At 37.2% G+C, this 21,919-nt stretch overlaps 1 protein-coding gene across 1 annotated transcript in view; it reads left to right on the forward strand.

Annotated features, from left to right (window-relative positions):
• LRRC49 (leucine rich repeat containing 49) overlaps positions 1 to 21,919 on the forward strand; it is a 2,278,115-nt gene that overhangs the window by 2,135,714 nt on the left and 120,482 nt on the right. The window contains exon 15 of the mRNA XM_044078469.1: positions 19,616 to 19,769. Coding sequence (XP_043934404.1) covers positions 19,616 to 19,769 — 154 coding nt within the window. The remainder of the gene's footprint in view (positions 1 to 19,615; positions 19,770 to 21,919) is intronic.

Below are 21,919 nucleotides of genomic sequence, written 5' to 3' on the forward strand. Positions count from 1 at the left end.
AACGCGGCTTAGGTTTGCATCTCTTATTGTGGAATCAGTGTCCATGCACCTATTCCAGTGTGCCCACGAGTCATATTAGAAATGAACTGGGTAACAAATGTATGTTGTTGTTCATGTCCCCCACCCGATTATTTTCCCAGTCATTATAAGGATTATATCCCAAAGACAAGCAAAGATCTGGTGAGGAGTGGATATCCAGTTCTTTGAATTTGTTGAAAAATGGCTCTGCACTTTAATGCTATGCATATTGACCGTAGACATTGTTCTAACTGAAAAAATAAAGTTAGTAAAGGCATTTCAGACCTTTTGCAATACCAAAAGACTACCATAAATGCATGACCACAAATGCAGGACATAGGACAATAAGATTTTTAATTTTATTAGGATTGTTGTAATAGCTTGGTTCAAAAATAGTGTGATTACCTGTAGTATACAAATACCTAACGTCTTCTTGGACAATTTGATTTAGAACATCAGTTAACATGATATTATTGTCTAGGTAAAAAGTCCGATGGTAACAGTAAGTTTTCCAACAAAATAATATTTTCCTTGTATAATAATTTAAAGATATTTTATGTAGGAGATTATTAAACTGCACAGTAGCAGCAGGAGTAACAAGGCAAACACTAGCACTGTAAAATTTATGTGTCATTATTAGTAGAATTGTCTCAATTCACACAGTTTAAACTGTTTTTCGGTAAGAAAAGATAACAATTTGAACACACTTCAGATGCAATTTGGAAAGTAATACTGGTGCACTAAATCCATGTTCTTAGGTGGTACTACATGATATGTCTGTAGTCCGTGAATCAATTCATTAGTACAGAGTATTACTTTAACCATGTTTCTGAAGTAGTTTATCTTGCAGCATCCAGTAAAGTAGGTTATATTTCTTGTCACAAATACTTCTTGCATGTATGACACCCATCTTAATTATGTGAGTTAGAAAGAGGGCCCACAGACATTTAACTGAATGTTGAAGTTGGTATGGAGCTGTTGTTAGGGCATTGGTTATCGCTGTCATCTGTGTCTGATATATCTCTTAGAAGGAGTTCCTTCCATATTTATAGCTGTGTTAATGGGCTGTCCTCCTGTGTTATTAACTTTATTTGAGTTAAAAGATTTAAACTTAGAACAGTTTTTGATGGTTACCACTTCTGCAGGGTGTATTAATTAACTTCAGCCTCTTTATGGTCATTCAGTGGTAAGTAGGTAATTCACAGAAACAACCCCCCTTTTAAAGTGAAAGCTGTTTCTCACTTTAACTTGAATCAATATTTTATTGTTACCCTGCTTCTTTTCACACAACCTAAATGAGAAAATGTGGCTTCTCTGATCATAAAATGGAACTTCTGTTGCACCATTTAATGGGCGAAGGACATTAATGGTACACCACATACATTTATATCCAGGTTATGGCCCTATTCTGCTTTCCGTACCTGTGACCACAAGGCCTTTTTCCCAGGTCAGTAGATTATTATAACCCTTTCCATTGCCAGTTGCCCAGCAAACCTCTTTGTGTGGGTAATGAGAGATAATTTTATAGACAATCTGCTGTGCTGTGCTATAGTATCCGGGTAAGCTCCAGTGTAGAAATTTTGAAAGACACCTGTTTGGAAAATTGTTCACAGTTTTGTAGATGATGATTCTTTATACAGCTATGTTTAAACTGAAGCCAGATCTGACAACATAGTCCTTAAGTGTTTGTTTTCTGCAGTCCTGACCACCTCCTTGAACCTAAGCACTGTTTACATTCTGCCTTGATCAGACTACTCGGAGAGATAAACATTTATCTTAATGGACGTGCTACAATATATAGTGTTTTCTGCTTGTAATAGTAATCTTTACATTTCAAGTAAACAGCTAATAAAACTTAATGAGGATCATAGCTAGTATTAGATTATAAAACCATGAATAAGTGTTTGCTAGTTAAGATGCAAAATTGGCAGCTTATGAAACATGCCAATCATTAAAATCATACATTTAAACTGTCCTTGATTTTGATTTCAATTTTATCTCTGTCCCACTTAATCCCTTATAAAACTGGTGACCTTTGGAGAAAAGGTGGTAAATTGTGCTTAAGTAAATGATGACAATAATAAGAAATGGTGATGTATTTTACTTCAGAAAATGTATGCTAATTAATTTACACTTGCTTATTCTGTCAACACCTCATGTTAATAGTACTAATATTTTAAAAAGTGTCCCTGATTATTTCTGGATTCATGATTCATACCTAATTCTGATGAAGTTTGTTGCTGATTCAGTTCAGTGCTGTGATTGAAACATGCAACACCAAATTAACTAGGCTACATTCTACTGTGTGAAAGGGCAAAGCATGCTGGCTGAACAAATAACAGCAATACATCTAGTTCTTAAAGTCAAACAGTATTCTGTCTCAAAATGTTTTTATAGTGTGTTAACTCTCCCTCCAACTCTCTATATGCTATCTTCTTTATTACAGCTCTGCAGACAGATGGTTTTGAAGAAGATAACTTTTTTTTTGCTCTGGGGTTGTATCACCTCAGTAGTAGTTGCACAACAGGTAGCACACTTGCCTTTGAAGCAAAAATATGTGGGTTCTAGTCCCACATCAGGTAGATCCATTCCTGACACTGCAGTGCAGCATAAGGGGAGGTGCTACACTCCTGAGTTTGTCATTTTGTGGATGAGATGTTAAACCGAGGCCCTGTCTGACTTGATGGTAGCTTAGGTGGATGTAAAAGATCCCACAGCACCTACACACAAAAAAAACTCTTATTAACAACATATTTACAAGTGTAGAAATATATTTGCACATATTCATAATTTTCCTTACAATCATATAAAATTTTTATCCCTATTAGATCCCCACTCTTTTTCCATAACTACTACCTGTTGTTACTTAATATTGTTGCTAAAATTCATTTACCATTAAATATAATTTCATTTATTGTTGCACTCCATGTAACCCATATGACATAAAATGACTTTGTTCTATTTTTTAACATATTCCTTACTTCTGTTCTTATAATATCCATATTTAATCATATCCATGTTTATTTTAGCACTTCTTTTATATCTTCAAAAAAAATCTTCTTTACATAGTTTTTCACCATAACTTTTTTACTGTTTTACATTTCAAAAACATGTTCATTAGTTTCTTCTTCTTGACAATGTAAACATATTTTACCACTTTTCTTTTTATATGGCATATTTTCCTTTACTGATAAGTTATCTATTATCAGTCTTCACAAAAAATCTTGACATTCCACTTTCTGATTGTACCATTTGCTTCTTATTTTTATAACTTTAATCTTTTGATCTGTTAGATTTTCCCATGGTTTTACATAGTAATGCTTTATCATTACATTTATATACCATACTTTTCTATCCTTTTCTGTATCATCATTTTTTTATTTTCCACAAAATATGTATTCTTGGTAACATTTTATTTCTTCATTCATATACAGCCTTTTCTCTTCTACTGTTTTTTTACCATACCCTAAAATTTGTCATACTTGCATCTATACAGTTGTACTACTAATATCTCATCTTTGTCATTTATCCACTTTAACAGTTTGTACAAATGTTATAATGCAGCATATACTACTGGGTTAATTAACCCCAAACCCTCCTTCTTTATTTGCACACAAAACTCATCTTTTTACTGGGTTTAATCTAGAACCCCATATAAATGAAAAAAAAATGTCTGCAATACTTCCTTTTCAAATATTGTTGGCAACATAAATACACTTGCTAATAAGCCTTGTTTTGAATGATAATTATATGTTCTCCAGAAAAAAAGACAGGTTTGTTTTATTTCTTTATTTGTTTTTTCCCCATTGAATTTTACTTGCATCTTTATTCCCAAATATTATACGTAACACACAAACTTTTCATTGTAAATTATATAACCCCTGTTTTACTTTTCTTCTTATTTAAAACCATCCCCATCACCTCTAGACACTCATTTGTGCAAATTATTACTTCTTGTATCCACATTTTATTTTAATTTTTTTGCAGTTATTATAATGTCATCTGCATATGTTAACATAAATGGAATTCTTAACCCTTCAGGTGTTATGTACCCCACCTTGTTCATTTTTTAATTTATTTTCCATACTATCACATTCATAACTATTGCAAAACATATACAACTCATTGGGCTTCCCTGTCTTACACCACTCTTCATATCCCCCTCTTGCCATAACCAGCCATTTACAAGTATTTTTTCTTTATTTTTATTATACACTGATGTACACAGTTTCCTAACTTTCTCACTTATATTTTGTCATTATTCCCCATAAGATTTCAAATCTACTTGTATTAAATGCTTTATAAAGGTCAACTCTCATGATTGTTGCTTCTTCTTTTCTATTCATAATATTACCCATAATTGTATTTGACAACCATATATTTTCATAAAGATGTTATAATCTTACTATCAGTCTCCAGTTTTTCATTGTCTTTATCTTTCCTCATTCATATGAATGTTAAGTATTCCACTACATAATTCTTTATATATAAAACCTTCATTTAACTATTCATTCAACATCTTTAAAAATATTTTTTGGCAATCCTTTAATTTTTCTTCATTTCATACCCTATTCCATCTTGTCCTGCAGCCAGTTTTATATTTACTTGCCCTAATACTTTAGCTCATTTAAAGAAATCTCCTTTTCCAGCTGTTTATTCTCTTTTCCTGTTAACTTTTTTACTTTCCACATTTTTCACTACTATTTTTTTTCTTTAATCATTTCTTGCACATATTTATTTATTTGTTTTATTTATTTATTTTACATTTATTTACCAGGGAGATCTGATTGGACAAAGCTGCCCATTTTCAGTAGAGGCCCGGGAGAAAAACTCCAGAACAATTGCTAACATACTATACATAAGATATTTACACATTCAGTTATAAAAATATAGCAGACAATAACCTATGATTGCATAAGATGTTTACATAAGCATCGTGGTTTAGACATACAATTAAAAGTATAGCAGGTAGTAACATTTGATTGTTGTTTATACAGTATGTTTAGTGGAGATAATCTTGAAGATGTACTGAAGATAAGACAAGAAAGGAAAAACTAAAAAAGGAGGACAATATAGACAGGTTCAAATGAGGTGCATTGACATTTTAAGGGAAAGGTTTTCAACTTAGTCTAGGGGAGAATTAGTGGGTATAAGTGGGACAGTGGGGAGTAGGCAGCAGTGAGTTGGTAAGTAACGTGTGATAATATATAGTGCGTCTGTGGGAGTTTTAAGAGGTTGGATAGTGACTAGTGGAAAGGAGTTAGACTATTTCAGCCAGGTGCTAGGCAGTTGCATGTCCAGGAGTTGTTTAGGTGGTAAATAAGCTATTTTTTGAAGATGGTTTTATTAGGTTGCACCCTGATTTGTAGTGGTAGGGAGTTCCAAGTCTTGGCAATGTTGCTAGAATACAGGGAGTCACCAGAGCTGTAATGGCTTTTGGAGATTGCCTTGTTAGTGAATTTAAGTTCTCGGTTATTGGAGTAGAGGATGATCAGGTCTTGTGAGGCTGGAGTTTTGTCAGGTTGGTACAGTATTTGGTGAGCTAGAAGAAGTTGGTTTAGAGCTAAGGTGTTAGGGAGTTCAAGCCAGGAATACTGTTTATTACATATTATTTATTTATTTATTAATTCGTTAATTTATTTATTTATTTTATTTATTTATATTATACTACACAATTCATAATCTTTTCCTGAGTTCTTTTTATTTCCCCTTATACATTTTTATTTGTCTCATTACACTACCATCTTCCTTTACTGATCTGCTTAGGTGACTCAATACTTATTTTCTTTTTTCTTATAAAAAGTATATTTGTTTATATAACAATTCTTGTATTTTTTGTTCTTTCTTTTACATAATTATTTTCTTTGCCAAAATGCTATATTCTAAATCTTCCAATGTATCTTTACATATTCTTTTAAAAATTTCTTCCTGCACTTTTCTCATATTATATTATCACTGTAAAAACATTTTTATATATTTTTTCCTAAATATCATCCACCATTCAGATCAGTTTTTATAAAATGTTCTTATAGTGATATATTTCCATAACTGCATTACTAATCTATTTTGCTCTTCATTCCATGCTTTCTCATTTACCCTTTTTATTCCTTTGCCTATTTTTATATATTCCTTGCTTTCCTTTATCTCTAGTCATATTGCAAGATGATTAGAAAATCCTGTTTCAACTACCTCACCATCTCCTATAACTAAAATTTGTTATACTGCAAAATAATCTATTTCAGTTCTATGCGTACCCCTTTTGTAAGTCCCTGAATTTTTGTCCCAAAGTTTTAACTTGCACATCTTATAAATGCTAACATTTTCTTATATAATTTCCTTTCTTTTTAAGCTTGCCTCTTGTATTACAGTCAAAGTCTTCTGTTATTATAATATTCATATTCATCACTACATAGTCTAAAGTCTGATGAAATAAGCTTTTTCTTTCTTTACAATTAGAATAAGCTTATAGGTATACTTTGAATCATTGAAGTACACAAACATTGAATGGCTAATGATCAATCCCAAATGATTGAAAGCCAAAACAATGAAAATGTAAAACAGCCCCCTTCACCTCCACACCCTCAGCTAATTCAATATACCATCTTCAAGATTGCTTTACAGTGGGGAGCCAATTCCACAACCCATGCAGTCTACAACCTCTAGCAGACTTAACACTGGCAGAAGCAGTCAAATTACTTTCAGTCACTTCTGCCGGTGTTAAACACATGTGAAATTATGAAAGCTCGATCATTTGGACTTCTCTTAAATATATAATGTTATAATTCTATATACTTTTTCTTTCCATTTTAAATCTGTAATGGTTTATCTTCCCATTTTTTGCTATAATATTTTTACTGCATTTCTACAGAATACAACTATTTCAGAACATCTCTTGTTTCAAGAATTCCAGATAATCTTTTCTCCCCATAGTTTCTTTGTAATCTTTCTTCATTTGTTAAAAATTGTGTTTTCTACTATAATTACATCTATATCACATGCATTACACCACTCTAAAATCCCTGTTCTTCTTACTATATTCCTAATACTATTCACATTTACAGAAAGCACTCTAAAATGTTCATTTTCCCTTGTCCTAAAATTCATGGTTTCATAAGTGTATAGCTAATTACGAGGGTAGCTGCCTTAATAGGCCATTCTAAGCCTAGCCAATTTCCCTCTTAAAGGTGAGAATCAAACACTGTACCTTGTCTGAGTCAAATACCTCTACCATTTACCAACCCCCAGTCATTAGCTGTTATGTATTCTTTTTCATCCATTTCATATCTTTTTTATTTTCTTTTTAAATTTTCTGTTCCCCTTTAACCAATATATTTATTTTATTTTTCATTTACTACTTCCCAATTTATTTCTTTTTTTATCACTTATTTCAGGATGATCTTCTATATTCTCTTTATTACTTTTTTCTCAACTAGTTTCTCTTCTATTCTACTACCTCTAAAATGTATTTCCTTTATTTATTTTCTTCTATTTTCCTTACTCTTATTTTCATTTTGTAATCCATCCATACATGTCCAATTTTGTTACCTTTGTACGGTTTCAATTCACATTTTTTTGCATCGTGTCCCATTTCCCCACAAATATAACAATTTCTTTTATCACTGCTATTTATCACAAAACAAACATATTTTGGTATGTCCCCAGTATTTTATGACACCCCTATTCCTCTTCACATTTATCGTGCTTGGTATATGTATATTTTTTCTCTTTCTATTCTTAACACAATATTACAGTCCCTTCCACCAGTCCATAAACCCCTTTTATCATAAACTTTTGCAATGTCTACTACTTCTTTACATATTGTTTTCAAATGTCCTTTCAAAGTCCTTCTTTCTACCTCTTTTCAAAATTGTGCATTAATTTTTTGTTTTGTTTCCCAGTTAAATGCTTTTATCACATAAAGATTCCGTGAGTTAGTCTTTCTTTTTTCATATTCTCCAAGAAAATTTTCCATTGAAAAACAGTCTCATATATGTTACAAAATGTCTCTTTGTTAATAAAAATAAATGCTCTTTCCTCATGTGCTTTCACAATGAAAGGAACTATTAAATCATAAAATAAAATAAAACTGGTAGGCAGAGAAGCGTAAAACCAAAACTTTAATAAAATACACCAAACAAAGAGTAAAAATACAGGATGAGCACTTTCATACCATTCAGGTACTTCATCAGATCCAGTTGAAAACACATGACAACATCAGTTTATACCGTAATGCTTTAGGTCACGTGAACTGATTATTGGTTTAATTGGAATAAAATCATTCAGTCATTTAACATTTGTTGCTTGCAAAATATGCATCCATTTGATTTCAGTACACTCTGTCCGAGTCCTAACATCACCTCCTCTAAGTCCAGGTATGTATAACTCCAGAACCATAACTTTAAACCAGTGGTTCTTCCCTGCTTCTCTCACATGTTTGAAAAGTGCATTTCTCTCATGAACTTTACTAATACTGTACATGTGCTTTCTGATCTGGTCCCTCAAACACTGGTTGGTTTTACTGACGTAGAAGGATTGACAGATCTCACAAGAGGCACAGTACATCAAATTTAGAACTACCACAGTCAGCATAAAAGCTTAATACTGTAGGCACACCCTGTATCTGGATGTAAAAACTGATCATCAGTGTTAATAAACCTGCAAACATTGCAATGATGACACGGGTAAGTGCCTATCTTACTTATCCTGGTACTGGTGCCAAAGCTCATCAGAGGTTTATAGCACAGCATCTTCTTTATGGAGAGGCGATTCCTAAAGCAAAAAGAAGGGGAAATACCCAACATTCCTTTGCATTTCTCATCAGAGACCAACACCTTCCAATGTTTCTTAACTATATCACAAATAAAGCTAGAATCATTCGAATAGGTGAGGCTCATACGTATAGATTCGGTAGATGATGTATTAGGGGAGGTGGTATGTCCTGTCCAATCTTCAAAAAATGGTCTGGTGTGGGTATCTCTCAGCAAAACCATATCATTTTGTGCAGTCATAATTTCAGAATCACTATATCCTCTATTCAAAAAGCTGGCAGATCACTAAAGGAATCATACATGTCACTATTCCTTGTGTGTAGCCTAACTGTTTTAAAAAAACTGTTCCCTAAGGACATTCTGTTTCACATGTTTGGGATGCATACTATGGGCATGCACAATACTAATGGTCTTGCAGGGTTTCACATACTGCTGTGTATGCAGCCCACCTAGAGTTTTACAAAACGTTACATCTAAAAAAGATATATATTCACTTGACCATTCCTGTGTAAAATGAAGAAAGCTCGTAGTACCATTCAAATATTGCACAAACTGGTTCAGTGCCTCAAATGTATCTTCCCATACAAAAAAAACAAGTCATCCACATAGTGGCCATAGTAGAGGATGGACCTCGGAAAACTATCCGTCTCAGAGAACACACGTTGTGACTCCCATTCAGCCAAGACTATGTTGACATAAACCGTGCCCATGGCTACCCCTGTATGTTGTAAATTAAACCTATCTTCAAACACAAAGGCATTATGTTCCAATATAAGTTCTAGAAGACTGCAGATCAAATAGATCTTATCATTACTATAACCAAAGTGTCGCCCAGGAAACAGCCTAATGTTATCAATGACAGCATCAATGGGGATATACGTAAAAGAGAGGTCACAGCCATGGTCATTAGTAAAACATTTTCATTGTAACCCATAGCAGACCAATCATACAGCTTACAAAGAAAATCCTTATTGTCCCTCAGAATATTCCTTGCACCATCGACTACAGGGAGAAGTTGTTTCTCTACATAAATAGACACAGGCTAAGTGGCCCATCCTCTACCAGAGACTATCGACCACATGGGCGGATTTACCTGTATTTTATGTACCTTGGGCAGCCCATAAATCTGTGGTATGACCACATTCTCGGCAGAAAAATACCAGTATAGTGTTTTGTCCAGCACACCATACATCAGTAAATCTTCAATACACACATGTACCCTATTCGTTAGTTCCAAGACCTCATCTCTGTTCACTGTGGTATAAGTAAGCTCATCACTCAACATCAGATTCATAGCATTCAAGTAACATATTGAATCCATAACAACTATTCCACCCTTTTTATCAGCAGGGCAGAAGCAAATATCATCACGTTTGACTAACTCTAAAAGAGCAGAAAACTCATCATGACTCAAGTTTTTAAAACCTTTCACGTTTGCCTGAAAAATGATTACAAATATCATCTGCACACAGTTTATAAAAAGCTTCTACCAGTGGAGTATTGACAGGGGTGAATACACTAGGTTTCCTGTAAAAAGAGCTGGAAAAAACACTATTGCTGCCATAGAGCAGTTTCAATGAAATATTCCTCACAAATAGCTTTAAGTCAATAAGAACATCATTCAAGGAAGAAGGTCTAGCAGGTATAAAATTTAACTCGTAGTTCAAAACATTGTTTTGTTCTGGTGTCAATACAACTGAGGAAATATTAAAAATCAAACCTTGCGTGTTTTGTTCCGAACCACAGGGCCAGTCTCTAAATGTTCTTGTACATGCTGTCTCTTCTTCATATTCCTGTTGTGGCTCATGGATCTCCCCCTTTGCTTCGTTTTCAAGAGCTCCGGTGCCTGCAACAATAAAAAAGGTTGTTTCCCAGCAAGTATGTCACTACTGTTCATGGGAGCCTCACAGGAACGCTCATTCGGCCCTGGTTGTACCACATGACTCAACAGCATTCCATTCTCACAATCAGTTAAACCTAGCCTAGATGGAGCAGATAACACACGTAAAGAGTCTTCAGAGCTGTTCATTGAAACTTCAGCTACTGCAGGCCACATTTGCACAGCTCATACTGTCACCATAGCACTTCCCCCATCAGAGTCTTATCATCATTGGACAAACACACTTCCTTTTGAAACTTGGTGCGCTCTGATTCACGGACATGCTGTTTCTCATCAGACCAAGTAAAAATGTGTCCAGTAGTGAAATCCTTAAGGTCCCTGGAGAGCCTCTTCTTTTTAATATCTAACAGCCATTTATCATACTGAGCAATGTCAGCAACAATTCATCCAGTTTATACCTGTATGGTATGTAGTCTACGGAGGAGCTCAGTTCAGAAATGAAGTCCATAATCTCACTCCATAGCTTATTTTCTATGGGGGTAAATTATTTTAAAAGTAATCATATATATCCTGTGTTTACCTGTAGATTATAGTTCTGCCACTCCTTCAACAAATCAGATAGGGAATTCCCATAGGTAGGCATGTTACATACCCGTAAACCTCTGGGGATCACTTTATGTTTCAGACACTCTTCAAAGTGCAGTCTTTGCCACTATAGCCTCTTATACCGGTAGAGGCTATTCTCTGATGAACGGAAGGTCTGAAAAAACATTCATAACTACCAGTCTGTGCTGCTTGTGTATCACCAGTGTCCACAGAGTCCATTTTCCACAGAGAACAAAGGATTCATGTTCACCTCCAGCAAGAGGTCAAGTCATTCAAAAAGAATAGTGGCTTGATTAGCTCCAGGTATAGTATGTGCTTCATTTAAAATGCTCTTTGCCATGCTCTTAAAAGAAGATAAGTATTCCAAACAACAAAGCAACCAGTGTTACTGGATCTGATGAAGTACCTGAATGGTATGAAAGTGCTCATCCTGTATTTTTACTCTTTGTTTGGTGTGTTTTATTAAAGAAATTTTAGTTTTAAGATTCTCTGCCTACCAGTTTTATTTTATTTTATTCTATTTCTTCATTTCGTACACTCGTTGCTCTGTTTTTGTTTGGAACTATTAAATCATGCCACACATCATACCTGTCCATTTCTTTTGTCTTCTTTACTTTGAGTCCTTATCACGTACTTCCATTTTTCATTTTCTTCTGCCTTCTTTTGTGCTACTCCCTTTTGCCTTCTTTTATTTTCTCTGTATATGTTTTCTTTTCCATCTCACCACTATTATTCAGGAATGTCTCTGCATCCTTCTTTTGTATTTTCTCCAGTGTTCCCCCAGGAGAGGTCTCTTTTATTTTGTGACTCACTCTGCATCACCATTCAGGTCTACCATAAGCAAATCACCCTTTACATCCACATCCCACCCCCCACCCCCCAGTAAAGAAACCTCCTTAAAAAACTTCTCCAAAGCCAACTTCATGCTACTGAAGTTAAAAGTGACAAACATCACAACACCCACACAGACGGGATCTGGAAGTTCGACTGCAGAATCCTACACCAAGGCACTGTACGAGCACATCCACTTGTGCATGAATCGTGCCATCCCAAATAGAACCAAGATGATCTCCTCCAAAAAAAGGAAGCCAATCTGGTGGTCACCTGCTTTAAACAAACTATACAACAGAAGGAAGAAACTGTTGCAGAAAAGAGGAAAATCCCAGGATGCAAAAAACTCCCTCACCGGCCTCAGTAAGAAACTGAGATCCCTCATAAAATCCTCAAAAGCTAGTTACGAAAATAAAATTGCCAACGATTCCAAAGACAACCACAAGGCATTCTATAGTTATGTCAAGAATCTAAATGGCAATGCTCAGATCTGCTCTGAGCTACAACAGAATGGCATTAAATATACTGATCCCAAGGATATTGCCAGTATCCTGGCAGATCGATTTAGTGCCAACTTCACCCCCCCCCTCACCTAAAGGGCCCATCTCAATACCAAACGATTGCCACATTCCAATAATCACAGCCACACAGGTAGAAACAGCACTCTCCAAAGCTAAGAATACAGCATCCATGGGACCAGATGACATCCCAGGCTGTGTACTACATGAACTACAAAATGAACTGGCACCCCACCTAAGTGTCCCGTTTAATCATAGCCTCACCTCAGGCTTTGTGCCCACTGAGTGGCGCACAGCTACAGTTATCCCGCTCCACAAGGGAGGATCTGCCTTGGATCCTGGGAACTACCGTCCCATCAGTCTGACAAGCCTGATCTGCAAGGGCATGGAACGCATTATCATGGAAATTGTAAACAAAGACATTGGCAACCTTCAAACACTGGACCCCACCCAGTTTGGGTTTGTGAAGGGCCAGTCTTGTCTCCTGAATCTGATTGACTTTTTCGAATCAGAGCTGTAGACGAGGGTAAGGCAGTCCACACAGCCTATCTGGACCTTGCCAAGGCCTTCGACACCATCCCCCATTTTGGAATCATAGATAAACTTATTAAGCTGGGCATAAATCCCTCCCGTCACTCGATGGGTTGCCAACTGGCTTACTGATAGAACCCAGACTGTAAAAGTAGCAGACTCCGAATCCAGCTCCAGACAAGTGACAAGTGGAGTACCTCAGGGTTCAGACCTGGGACCACTCTTGTTTTGCATCTACTTCTCTGAAGTGCAAGCCAACACTAAGGGACTCTGGCTAACAAAGTTTGCAGATGACTGCAAACTGGGAGCCATTATAGAATCCCTAAATGATGTGGATATTCTACAAAAGGGCCTTATAGAAACAGATGCCTGGTGCCAGAGCCATGGGCTCAAACTTAATGCCAAGAAATGTATAGTTATCCCCTTTGGAAAAAAACATGTACCCATGAATTACCACATAAGTGGCAGGACACTAAACATTGAAAGTGTGATGAGAGATTTAGGGACACAAGTGGACAGTGGTCTCACTTTCGATAGCCACATCGCCACAACAGTCAGGAAATCCTTCTATGTGGCGCACCTCATCACTAAGGGCTTTTCATCCAGAAAAAAAGAGGTCATTGTCCCACTGTACTCATCCCTCATTAGACCCATTATAGAGTATAATGCCCCATTTGGTATGTACCTCATGAGATATCTGCAACAGCTGGAAAGGCCACAGAAATACCTCAGTAAAAGAATCACAGGCCTAAAGCAGATGCCATATGCAGACCATCTAAAAAACTCCAGCTATACTCTGTGGCATATCGTCTACTCAGAGGCTATCTCTGCTTAACATACAAGGCCATGTCAATCCCTGAGCTGTTGGACATGCTCCACTTAAAGAAATCCCAATACCTCAGAGCCACACGCTCCAGGGATCTAAACCTTATCATCACAATGAACAAAACATGCTGGAGGGATAGGTTGCTGACCCAGAGACTCCCCATACTCTGGAATAGACTGCCCATACATGTCAAGCAGAGTGCCTCATTGGCCCTCTTCAAAAAGAACCTTGATGATTGGATGGGAGATAGGAAATTCACCCCGGGGATCTTGTCAGTCGCCCTGCTAGACAGGGGCCCAGAGAAGTAAATATTGTGGGAAGAAATTTCCAGGGAATTGTTATGGCTAGGCTTGCATAGGCCTTAGGGTCGATAGCCTAGTACCAACCTATGAAGTAAATTATCCCACAACTCTTCTGACTGGATGGTTGTAAGTATGCATCTGTCATTTGCCAACTCATCTCCATCAAACATGTTTCTTTGAAACATTTCTTCAGAATCCTATACACATTCTCTGGTCTTGATATTTGCTTTCTCCTCCATGTCTCTCACCACTCCACTTTCTCTCTCCATCTGCCTCCTTGTTTCTCCAGGGCACCTCTGCACTTGGAGCAGAAACAGGAATGTGTCCCACTCACAGCAACAACAAGTAGGGGAAGTTAGTTCCCATATACCCTTGCCAAATTTCCCCTTGTAGTATAAATACCACTTTGGGTGTCCCCAGAAAAGCAGCAACTAGTCTAATGGGACTAACCCAGTCAATAAAATATTAATAAATATTGTAACAGTAATGTAAAAGAATATAAATGTGTACAACTTCCTACATGGGGGTGTAGGTCATGTATACCTTCTTAAAGATTTGTATTTATTAATAATGTACAGGTTCTGCTATAATAAAATTCCATTATATTGTGGTCTGAGTTAAGTGATTGGTGACTTAGTTTTGACATTTTCACATTCAGCATCATTATATGTTTTCACTTTATGCTGTAAGATGCATAACCATCACACTTTCTAAATGTTTTCAGTTAGGCTTTATGAAGTGAAATGTTGCCAACATCTGTTAGTTGGATTTTGAAGTCAATGCATGGCTTCACTCTGCCATGTCAAACGAAGAAGGATATTAGCTGCACAGGAAGAAGCAGCACATCTAATTCTTAAAGGCAGATAGTAGTCTATCATAAAATGGATCTTGCAGTGTCATAAACCTTTTTTAAGATAGATCGATTTTTAATATAGTGAGATAGAGTGTCAGATAGTGATATTTATGAAGCTGGAAATTTATGTTGTGATGATGAATGTTGTTAGTGCATATGCTACCAAAGTTGGGTTTGCAGTAGATGAGAAAAAAAATTTTGGAGCGAGTAAGATGAAGTGGTGGAGAGTCTACCCAAGGGTGAGAGAGTGGTGATTGGAATGGATTTCATTGGGCATGTTGGTGAAGAGAACAGAGGGGGATGAGGAGGTGGTGGGTAGGTATGGTGTTAAGGAGAGGAATGCGGAAGGTCATATTGTAGTGGATTTTGTGAAAAGGATGGACATGGCTGTACTGAGTACGTATTTTAAGAAGAGGGAGGAGCGTAGGGTGATGTACAAGAGTGGAGGAAAATGCACACAGGTGGATTATATCCTATACAGGAGGGCCAGTCTGAAGGAGATTGGAGCCTTCAAAGTGTTGACAGGGGAAAGCATAGTTAGGCAGCATAGGATGGTGGTCTGTAGGATGACATTGTTGATCAAGAAGAAGAGGAGGAGAGTGAAGGCAGTGCCAAGAATCAAATGGTGGAAGTTGAGAAAGGATAACTGTAAGGTAGAGTTCAGGGAAGAGTTAAGGTTGGCACTGGGTGGCAGTGAAGAGTCATCAGATAACTGGACAGCCACAGCAGAGGTGGTATGGGAGATAGCTAGAAAGGTACTTGGTTTGACATCTAGACAGAGGAAGTAGGATCAGAAGACCTGGTGGTGGAATGAGGAAGTACAGGCGAGCATACAGAGGAAGAGGTTGGCGAGGAAGAAGTGGGATTGCCAGAAAGATGAAGAAAGTAGACAGAGGTACAAGGTGATGAGGTGAATGGTGAAGAAAGAAGTGGTAAGGGCTAAGGATAAGGCGTATGGTGAGTTGTATGAAAGGTTGGGCACTAAGGATGGAGAAAAAGACATGTACCAATTGGCTAGACAGAGGGACCAATGTGGGAAAGATGTGCAGAAGGCTAGGGTGATAAAGGATAATGAGAGACAACATACTCACAAACGAGTAGTGTGTGTTGAGCAAATGGAAAGTTTACTCTGAGGGGCTGATGAATGAAGAGAATGAGAGAGAGAGACAAGGTTGGATGATGTGGGGATAGTGAATCAGGAAGTGCAACAAATTAGCAAGGAGGAAGTAAGGACAGGTATGAAGAGGATGAAAAATGGAAAGGCTGTTTGTCCAGATGACATACCTGTGGAAGCATGGAGGTGTTTAAGACAGATGGCAGTGGGACTTTCAACCAGATTGTTTAATGGAATCTTAGAAAGTGAGAGGATGCCTGAGGAGTGAAGTAGAAGTGTATTGGTACTGATTTTTAAGAATAAGGATGATGTGCAGAGCTCTAGTATCTACAGCAGGATAAAATTGATCAGTCACAGCATGAAGTTATGGGAAAGAGTAGTGGGAGCTAGATTAAAAAGGGAGGTGATGATTATTGAGCCACAGTTTGGTTTCATGCCAGGAAAGACCACTACAGATGTGATGTTTGCTCTGAGGATGTTGATGGAAATGTATAGAGAAGGTCGGGAGTTGCATTGTGTCTTTGTGTTCTTAGAGAAAGCATATGACAGAGTGCCTAAAGAGGATTTATGGTATTATATGAGTAAGCTGGGAGTGGCAGAGAAGTATGTAAGAGTGGTACAGGATATGTTCGAGGGCAGTGTGACAGTGGTGAGGTCTGCGGTAGGAGTGACAGATGCGTTCAGAGTGAAGATGGGATTACATCGAGGATCAATTCTGAGCCCTTTCTTATCTGCAGTGGTGATGGACAGGTTGACAGACAAGATCAGTCAGGAGTCCCAATGGACTAGGATGTTAGAGAATGACATTGTGATTTGTAGTGAGAGTAGGGAACAGATAGAGGAGACCCTGGAGAGGTGGAGATATGCTCTAGAGAGGAGGTGATGAAGGTCAGCAGCACTAAGACAATATATGTGTGAGAATGAGAGGGAGGACAGAGGAATAGTGAAGATGCAGGGAATAGAGTTGGCGAAGGTGGATGAGTTTAAATACTTCAGATCAACAGTTTAGAGTAATGGTGAGTGTGGAAGAAAGGTGCAAAGGAGAGTGCATGCAGGGTGGAGAAAAGTGTCAGGAGTGATTTGTGACAGACAGGTACCAGTAAGAGTGAAAGAGAAGGTCTACAAGATGGTAGTGAGACCAGCTGTGTTATATGGGTTTGAGACAGTGGCACTGACAAAAAGACAGGAGTCAGAGCTGGAGGTGGCAGAATTAAAGATGTTAAGATTTGCACTGGGTGTGACAAGGATGGACAAGATTAGAAATGAGTATATTAGAGGGTCAGCTCAGGTTGGACAGTTTGGAGACAAAGCCAAAGAGGTGAGATTGTGTTTGTTTGGACATGTGCTGTGGAGGGAAGTTGAGTATATTGGAAGAAAGATGCTAAGGATGGAGCTGCCAAGTAAGAGGAAAAGAGGAAGTCCTAAAATAAGGTTTATGGATGTGATGAGAGAGGACATGCAGGGGGTTGGTGTGACATAGCAAGATGCAGAGGATAGGAAGAAATGGAAACAAGATTATCAGCTGTGATGCCTCCTAACGGGAGCAGGGAAAAAGAAGTGTCATAAACCTCCTTGTACCTACCATGTGCTATCTAATCATTACAACTTGCTCAGTGCACACAACCTTGATATAGCAATTTCCTCATCCCTGAAGTTGTGCGATCTTTGTACAGTAACAGTAATGCTTTTATCTTGTTCTGTACCTTAATCTTTAGGTTTCTGTATGATATTATTCCATTAGGTAGGGTTTTATTTACTTGATTGGTGACTAAGTGTCAGGAACTTGCAATTTGGCAGTTTCACATTCAGCAACTTAGTTTTTCTACCTTTTGCTATAAGCAACACAACTCTCACTTTCTAAATGCTCTTATTTAGTCAACAGGAAGGAAAATCTCACCAATAATTAGCAGATGGATTTGTAAACCCTTGCATGAGATGAGCATTGTGTTGCTTTTCATACATTCTGTATCTGTTAGCATGCAGCCTCTGATGTTTCTCAAAATATAGTCTGCTCATTAATTGTTTTTCAACAAAATCTAGAAAACCAAATCCATTCAGTTAAATAAGTTGTCAACAGCAGATATTTTTTTCTAGGTAAAGTAAGCTCTTTACACCCTCCCCAAGGGGAACTTTGCCCTTCAACAGCCTCTAAACTAATATTCCAAAGTGCAAGTTAATATAACCTTAGGCTAAAAAATAATGTTGGTGATGGCTTGTACCAGTGAATGGACTTGATTTTATTTATTTATTTACATTTATTGACCGGGGGTGTCCGACTGGACGTAGATCCATTTTCAGCGGAGGCCTGGGGAGAAAAGCTCCACAGTTAAAATATACAGACAGTAGTTGCATTGGATTTGCATAGCAATTAACAATTTGATCAACATAGCTATCAACAATTACAAACATAGTTACAGATGAAGAACATAGTACATCAGTAGACAACTAGAATCTTTATCATCTGCGAAGTACATAACAGACATTAACAATTGTTACAATAAGAATTTCTTGCTGTATAATAAGTAGTTAGGCTTATGAGCATCCAAGCTTGCTATAATCAAAGTAGTTAGTTGGGTGGAAAGAAAGGTAGTGGGTGGATGGGGTGGGTGATATTAGAGTGGGAGTTGCAAGGGCATAGCCAGCATGTTTTTAGGTGCTTTTTAGTAAAGTTTTGAAGTGGGTGCATGATGGTACGAAGGTAATTGTGGGTGCGAGGGAGTTCCATAATTTGGCTATGGCACAAGAGAATAGTGCTTCTCCAGCAGAGTTATTGGGTTTAGTGACCTGCAAGTGATTTTTGTTGCTGGATCTTAGCGGTCTGGTGGTGCGATAGGGTTGGAGTAGATTCTGGAGGGATGGGACATTTAGTGGATGGTTTACTAGTTTGTGGGTGTGTGTGAGTTGATACCATTGAAGGAGGTGAGGGAGTTCAAACATTTTCTATGTTTTTCTGAAAATTGATTCACAGGCTAAATGACAAAAATTTCTTTGCCACTCTGTTGAGAAGCTGGAATTCTTGTATATGTACTGATATCAGTGTAAAGCAAGTAATACTTGCATTCCTGATCCAAGGAGTTTGAATAGCTTCAGTTAGTAAATAAATAAATAAATCATAGCAGAGTTGCAGTCTAGTTTTTGTTTTAATTGCCATTCAACAGTGTATTTGCAAATGTGCTAAAGTACAAGCTGCTGAGAAGCTCTTTGACATTACTTAAGGAAATTATATATTTGAAACACTGGAAGAGCTAAGACTATGAGCCCACAGCCTTCTTTAAAGTGAATGTCAAAAACCACATTTAAACACTCAAAAGGGTTGAAAACAAAGACACTTTTATAATAAACTTCATAAGAACATTTGAGCATTTTTAAAACATCTAATACTGATCTCTGAAAATATTCTGTTTGCAGGAAGAAGCAGCTGCAATATCTTATTGAAGGGAAAATTAAAAAAGCTGGGACAGTCAGTGAAGAAAACAATCACTGCAAGAGACTAGGAAGAGAAAGAATTGGTCAAGCTGTATTGGACTGCCCCTCTAGAGACTCTTTGGTAGAGAGACTTGAGGTAAACTTCATTTATCTTGAAAAATTAGGGTTTTCAGCTGTGATGTCTGTTGCATGTGTGTTTTAAAGCAGCCATATCCTCTACCTGGTTCGTGTATACTTTGTGGTTCAGAGAATTTTGGTTTACTCTACATTTTAATTCCCGTAACAGTGTATCTTTTCATGTATTTTGACATGTGCTAATATTTCCTGCTGAATGGGCTGCAGCAACAGATGGAAATATGAAATGGTTTCAAATTATTCAGATACTTAAGGTTATGTTTACTGCCAGCATCTAACCTCAAACTCCTCCTACCTGTTCCTCTTCTTCTTCTTCAGAGGTTACTGAAAGCCTATGTACCATTCCTACTTTCAGATTTGACTCCGAGTGGATTAGAAATTTTGCAGTTTTAATCACTTTTTTCTGTGGTTTGTTTGGTGATTCAGACTAAAATGAAATTAAAACTGGAAGTATAAAGTTTGGTTCTGTATACTTATTATTGTGTTTGTTTCCAATATGACATGAAAGTTTTTTTTTATTTCAGTTACTACTTTTCCTTTGCTGAACTAATGGCATATTGTGGGCCTCCTGGGTTTAGTGCAGGGAAATCTGATAAATGAGTTGTGTGAAAATATTGGCTAATACTTTCTCAACCGCCATAATTTCATTTTTAGGCACTGAACCTGATAAACCATCCAACATAGCTAAACCAACCCCTGGAAATCTAAAACAGATACTGCTCAATGCCCAGGAGTCTAAAAAAAAACCACCCTCTACAAACTCTCCTCACCCTGGAGAATATAGGTGTTTATACAGATAAAGAGACATGGTTTAATGAAGCAGAGTTAACCCTGGCAGTGCAGGACTATTATAATGCCATCCACACATTTAGACCTGTTACTGCACAAAAGAGGATAATAGTTGGAGGTTTCTCAATTTACATTGCAAACAGTTACATATCAAAGTCTATCAAGCAATATGACGTCTTTGAGTTTCTTCACATATAGCTTATTATAAGCAAAGTCCCATATCACATCCTTGCAAGCTACAGGACTCCTACTATGACCCAATAAACCCACACTACTTAAATGAACTAGAGTCACTATCCATTATACCCTACAGCATACTAATGGGCAATTTCAATTACACTTCTATAAACTGGGAAATCTACACAACACCAAAGATACAGGCCCAAAGATTTCTAGGCTTTGTCAACATGAATCCCCTGGACCAGATAGTCTGTTCACCCACTAGGGGCGCAAACATCCTTGACCTGGTCCTCATAAATATGGGAGAATGTTACAACCCCCTTAAGTGTAACTTCCTGACTGATCAGGTCAGACCACAAAGCTTGTCTCTTTCAAAAGAAAAATAAACCTAGGGACAGCACCTAACCCTGAAACTTGGGAAAATTCCAATGCAAATTTCCTGCTTTTAAGTGAACTCTGGCAAATTTTAAACCTCCAAACCCAGGGAACACCAGTGCCAGAACAGAGTTGTTCAGCAAGTTCCTGTACAACCATGTATACTGATGTGTAATGACAGAAGGGCATACTCGAAATAAGTATAGGACAAGTCAAAAAAAGCCACCCTGAGGGAATCCCAGCATAAATAGTTTGTATCACAGAAGGAAAAAAGTCATGTCGAAAAACATTAAATGCAATGCCCAGCAAGGCAAAAACTCCCTCATCAAAGTTAATAAACAGCCCAGGGGACTAATTAAGTTTACCAAAGACAAATTTGAGCTAAATGTATCCTCCTAGGCTAAGGACAATCAAAATACAGTCTTTGGTTATGTCTGCATCCTCAAAGGCAGTTTACAACAATGTGCCAACCTAATTGTAAATGGAAACAACTATACTGAATTAGAGGATATATGTAGTTTAATGGCAGATACTTTCAACTCCAGTTTTATCTCGCTTTCACCACCAGACAATTTTCAAAAAATACCCACAACCATAACTCCCCTATCATTAGGGAACAGGTCCTATAAGTGTTTTCCAAAGCCTAAAAGACTGCATGCATGAGACCTGATAATATCCTAGGTAACCTCTTTTAATTTCTCCCAAGTCTTTTGGGTTTCTAATACCACGATAGGAATGTACCCCATTCCTAAATCAAAGTATAATTAAAACTCATGAAATTAGTATTGTTTTAATCTTTGATGTTAG

Source organism: Protopterus annectens, chromosome 7.part1 (assembly GCF_019279795.1).
Source record: "Protopterus annectens isolate FY-2018-M chromosome 7.part1, PAN1.0, whole genome shotgun sequence".
NCBI lineage: Eukaryota > Metazoa > Chordata > Ceratodontiformes > Protopteridae > Protopterus > Protopterus annectens.